The 5,424-nt window shown below is 42.4% G+C and overlaps 1 protein-coding gene across 1 annotated transcript; it reads right to left on the bottom strand.

Moving 5' to 3' along the window:
* Positions 1 to 1,844: 1,844 nt before the first annotated feature.
* APRG1 (APRG1 tumor suppressor candidate) lies at positions 1,845 to 2,266 on the bottom strand. The gene is given in 3 exon segments (XM_019647151.1): positions 1,845 to 1,957; positions 2,004 to 2,067; positions 2,069 to 2,266. Coding segments are annotated over 3 exon segments (375 nt in total).
* Positions 2,267 to 5,424: the final 3,158 nt, after the last annotated feature.

A 5,424-nucleotide genomic window follows, 5' to 3' on the forward strand; every position in this document is an offset into this window, starting at 1 on the left:
GCCTAAGCTGAGCTGCTGCAGAGCTGCCAACAGGTGGCAGGATGGCTCAGCTGGTGAGAGCACGTGCTCTTAATAAGACTGCCTGTTTGATGGTGGGCTATGCCCAACCGCAACTAAGACTGAATTCGGCACCTTGAACTGAGCTGCCGCCTGGATGGCTCAGTGGATAGAGTGTGCGCTCTTAACAACAAGGCTGCTGGGTTTGACTCCCGCATGGGATGGTGGCTATGCCCACCCACAACTAACATTGTAACACAGCAACTTGAGCTTAGAGGCCACAAGCTGCCAACAGGACTGGCGCCCTCCACGACTAATATTGAAGAACAACTTGGCTGGTTCCCCTCCCCAATTCCCCAACACTGTTCCTCTCTCCCAATTCCCCGATTTAAAAACAAGAAACAACTCAATTTAAAATATGTAAAACATTTGAACAAACACTTAACCAAAGATCTATGGATGGTAAACAAGCACATAAAAACATACTCAATATTATTGGTCATGAGGGAAACACACAAGCATAAGAAAATTTGATCTACTACATATCTGTTAAGATGGAAAAAAGTAAAAAGATTGACCATACCAAGTGCTGGTGAGGAGGAAATGGAACTCTCATACATTGCTGGTAGGAATGTAAAATGGTGCAACCACTTTGTAAAACAGATTAACAGATTCTTTAAAAGTTAAATGTATCCCTACCATATGATCTAACCATTCCACTCTTAGGTATTTATCTAAGAGAAAGCTTATTTCATACAAAAACTTGACCATGAATGTTCATAGCAATTTTACTTATAATAACCCCAAACTGGAAACAACCTAAATGTCCATTATAGATGAATAGATCAACAAATGGTGGCATATTCATGTAAGGGAATACTACTTAGTAATTTAAGGAACAAACATGTAACTATATGAATGAATCCTAAAATTATTATGCTGAGTGAAAGCAGACAGGCAGAAAAAGAGAATACGTGATTCCATTTATATATAACTCTCGAAAATATGACTCATCTGTATTGACAGAAAGCATAAGGAAACCCCTTCCATAAGGAAACCCTTTCCAGCTTTCCAACATCATTATGGATCAAAACCACATCTTGTCTCATTTCTAGAGTGAGAGTCATAGTGTCGGTGGTTGTCTAAGATCAAGGGTGGGAGGGACAGGAAGGAGGAAGACAAAGGGGCATGAGGAAACTTTTGGGAGTAATGCATATGTTAACTATCTTAATTGTGGTGATGGCTTCACGGGTACAGACACATGTCAAAACTTATCAAACTGCATGGTTTAACTATATATAGTTTACTGCATATCAAGGATACCTCAATAATGTTGTTACTATGTAAACACACACACACACACACACACACACACACACACACACGATGCCAAAAAAAAGTACACGCATTTTAAGAAGGAAAAACGCTGTATTAAAATTGTAATACAATGAATACACTAGCATTCATTTGATTAACGCCATCTTTTGAGCGAACATCATACTTTATACATTGCTACCATAATTCAACTCAACTTCAAAAAGTAATACATAAAATAACATCTCTTAAAATGTGTACATTTTTTTCACACACCCCCATATATATATATATGTATATATATATATATATATATATATATATATATATATATATATGCATCAGTGTTTCTCAAATTTATTTGACCATGACCCTTTTTCCCTGCTCACCTGTTACCTGGTTTGCAGAACCATGGTATATGCAACGAGACAGACCTAGGACTCATCCGCTGTCACGCTGTGTGCGCTTCAGTAAATGATTTACATTTTCAGAGCCTCCGCTTTCTCACCTATAAAATGGAGCTGTGGTCAGGATTAAAGCAGTGAATGTAGAATGCCTGCCACATAGTAGGTTCTTTAAATCTTTAGTCTATTCACCATCCCAGAAATCAAACCAGCCATATTTATAGTTTCTCCCACTGTGTTAACTTTAATTCTTACCAGGTTTATTTATGGTTTCTCCCAATGCATTACCTTTATTTTTAACTAAAGAAAGCAGCATTCAGTCGTCTTGAGCCCATAGGTCCAAGGGGAAGGCTGTTGACATGCTCGGCACTGGCCTGCAGGCCCATCTGCTCTGCATTAGCTGGTCTTCCTCTGTTTATTATTCCTGGTGTTAAATCTCCCCCAATTCTTGTGTGAAAAGTTCGGACGCACAATAACCTCTTTATCACATTTTCAAAATCTGAGCCTGTTCTGGGAAGTTTACACCTTTTTCTTGTTGCTATTGTTTTCATGTAGATTCGGATTTCTGAAAAAGGCATCTGGAGCACTTTACTGAAAACATTTATAGTAAGCTGGATGCAGCCAAACGTCATTAAATAATGAAAATGAGATGTCAGAGGAATTAGAACCGTACTGTGTGGGCTCTGTGCTGTCCACCGAGGCTCAAGCTGGTGTTCAGGAGCCTGGGCTGGTCAGCCCCCTCCCTCAGCCTCTCTCCTTTGGGGTAGAAATTGAATAAAACCAAAAAGATAAACAAACACGTCGACATTTGGGTATAGAATAAAAAGCACACATAACTCTGTAAAAATAAGTATATCATAATAACAGTATTGGTTACTGTTCATTGAGTATTATTTGTATGCCATGCTTCGCTAAGTGCTATTTTATTTAAAGCTCACAACAAGCCTATGAGTGAGGTATAGAATCAGGGAGGATTCCTTCCGTCACAAGTGACAGAAAATTCACCTGAAACCGTTTCATAATATAAAGGAATTTGTATTGGGTGTGTCCAATCATAATCCAGATTTAGTTCTGGCTTCAAGTGAGATTTGATTCAGCAGCTCCAAAAGGTGTCTGCAAAGACTGAGATTCTCTCCCTCTCCTTTCTGCCTTCGTACTGGCTTTCTCTCTGGGCTTCATGCAGTCAGACCAGAATTTCCAGGCTTCCCCGTGGTGGCAAAATGGCTGCAGCTGTTCCAGACCTCACATCTTTATACCACATCACTCAAGAGAAAGAGAGCAAGCCCTGGAATTCACTCTCTCTCCTTGGTCCCAAATGAGTCATGCGTCTGTCCCTGAACAGATCACTGGAGTGGGGGAGAGGAGAAAAGGAAGTAAGAGAAGTTGATTGGATTAAATCTTTGGGGTGGGGAGTAGCCCATACCCAGGAACAAGTGGTGGGGCCAATCTCAACCAAAGCCCCAGGCTGAGGAATTGGGAAGAGATGGTTTCTTAAGGGGAAATAGGGATAAGGTTGATGAGAAAAAGGAAAATGAATGTTGGAGACATGCTCAGCAAATGTCCATTCTAGCATTCATTCATTCATTAAAAAATGTGTCATTAAAACATTTAAATGTTTCATTAAAAAATACAGTTTAGGGGCTTGTTCTACATCAGGGATTAAAAAAAAAAATCCCGATGGCAGCTGCTGTTATTGTCCCCACCGTGTGGTCCCTTGACCCGCCCCCCACTTCAACTGTGGTGGCAGTTCCCATCCATGGGGACTGTGTCACTCTCTGCTTCTCTACCTGAAGACATTTTCCGGCACTGTGGAAGCTTGCTCAGCCCATGCACAAGGCTACCTTGATGTGACGGAGGTTGAATGCCCTCAGAGCAACCTGCAGCCAACAAGGGCCAGGAGTTGGGGACAAATAGTAAACACTCCAGTTTTTCTATCTCTAGGTAGGAAATTTCTGAGACTGGTTGACAGGGCTTCTCAAAAGCTCTCCAAAGGGCTGAGCCCCAGTTGCCCACAGCAGAAACGAGCTGATGAGTGCATCCTTTATTGGTTTTGCTCCCTTCCTTCACTCTCTTTCCCAGCTCCCTCTCTTGTGCTCCTCAGGATTCCGTCCCAAATGAACAATCATCACCAAAGCCTTTTTCCCAGGATCTGCTGTCGGTGGAACCCAAACTCAGATCACCTCATGGGTTACATTCTGATGGCAGAGGGAGACAGATAGCAAACAAAATAGATGAGCAAACCCGATGTTACATGGAGATCAATGTTATGAAGCAATAGAAAGTGGGGAAGAGAATAGAGTCTCAGGGAGGGTCAGGGGCTGCTATTTTATACAGGGGTCCAGGAAAGCCTTGAGGAAAAGGTGACATGTGAGCCAAGACCTGAAGCAGGTATATCAGTCAGGTCAAGCTGTGTTATGCTAAGTTAATGAGTTAGGTCATCGTGGCTTAGAGGTTCATTTCGCACTGGAACTACATGTCTCTTGCAGGTTAGCAGGGGGCTTTGTTCCCCACGTCTTCATTTAGTAGTCAGCAGAGGAATCATTGCTAGTTGTCGTGAAAAACAGAAAAAGAATTCTGGAAGATCTCCCACCATCAAGTAAAAGTTCAGCCCTACAGTATTCAATTCTACTCATGATTCATGTCCAAAACGAATCATGTGGCTCCACCAACCACAGAAGATGAAGGAAGTACAATTTACCAAGTGTCTGAGGGGTGGAGAGCTGAAAATAGTTTGAGAACAGACCTAATAATGCCACAATCCTCTTTCTGATCACCAAATATTCAGAAAAAAATATACTCACCCTCTCCCAAGAAGAAAAAAGTCAATTGTGGCATCAAACTCTAAGTCCATCAGGGTATTTCTCTCTGCATCAGGTTTGCTATGGTTTCTCTTAATCAAGGGACCTATGAAATAAAAAGACAAGTTGTCTCACCCCACCATGAAATACATAATGTAGAGCTTTTGACAAAAATTACAAGGTATACTAAAAGGCAAAATACACAATGTGAAAATAGAGGGTAAGCATCAGAACCAGACTCAGATATGGCAAGGATGCTAGCTAGCATGATCAGACCAGGAATTTAAAACAACTATGAGTAATACGCTAAGGGCTCTAATGAAAAAAGGAGACAACAATTACAGATGGGTAATGTAAGCAGAGAGATAGAAGTTCTAAGAACAAAGTGCTAGAGATAAAAAATACTGTAACAGAAATGAAGAATGTCTTTGATGGACTCATTAGCAGGCTGGACATAACTGAAGAAAGACTCTGTGACCTTGAGGCTATGTCAATAGAAACTTCCAAGGGCCGGCCGAGTGGCGCGATGGTTGAGAACTCGCTTGGGATGCCAGAGGGCCCCGGTTCGGATCCCACATATGAGGGCCAGTGACACTGCCCTCCACAGCTAAGATGCTGAACAACAGCTCAACCTGGAGCTGGGCTGCCGTGAGTCCCTGGCGACGGTGTAGGCTGCAGTCCCTGTGGCAGTGGGTTACCATGGGCTACTGTATGTAGCCAGCAGCCAGCGTGAGCGGCCAGCAGCCGCAGTGAGCGGCCGTCCAGAAGTCGGCGACTGATCTGCCTCACCAGAGAAGAGCGCAATGATGGTGCCAACTTGGGCCAGTGAAGCAATATCCTCCACAACTAGATTGAAGAACAAAATGACAGCAACTTGTCTGTTCCCCTTCCCCCAATTCCCCAGCACTGTT

The sequence above is a fragment of the Hipposideros armiger genome, unplaced genomic scaffold (assembly GCF_001890085.2).
Source record: "Hipposideros armiger isolate ML-2016 unplaced genomic scaffold, ASM189008v1 scaffold_109, whole genome shotgun sequence".
NCBI classification, from domain to species: domain Eukaryota; kingdom Metazoa; phylum Chordata; class Mammalia; order Chiroptera; family Hipposideridae; genus Hipposideros; species Hipposideros armiger.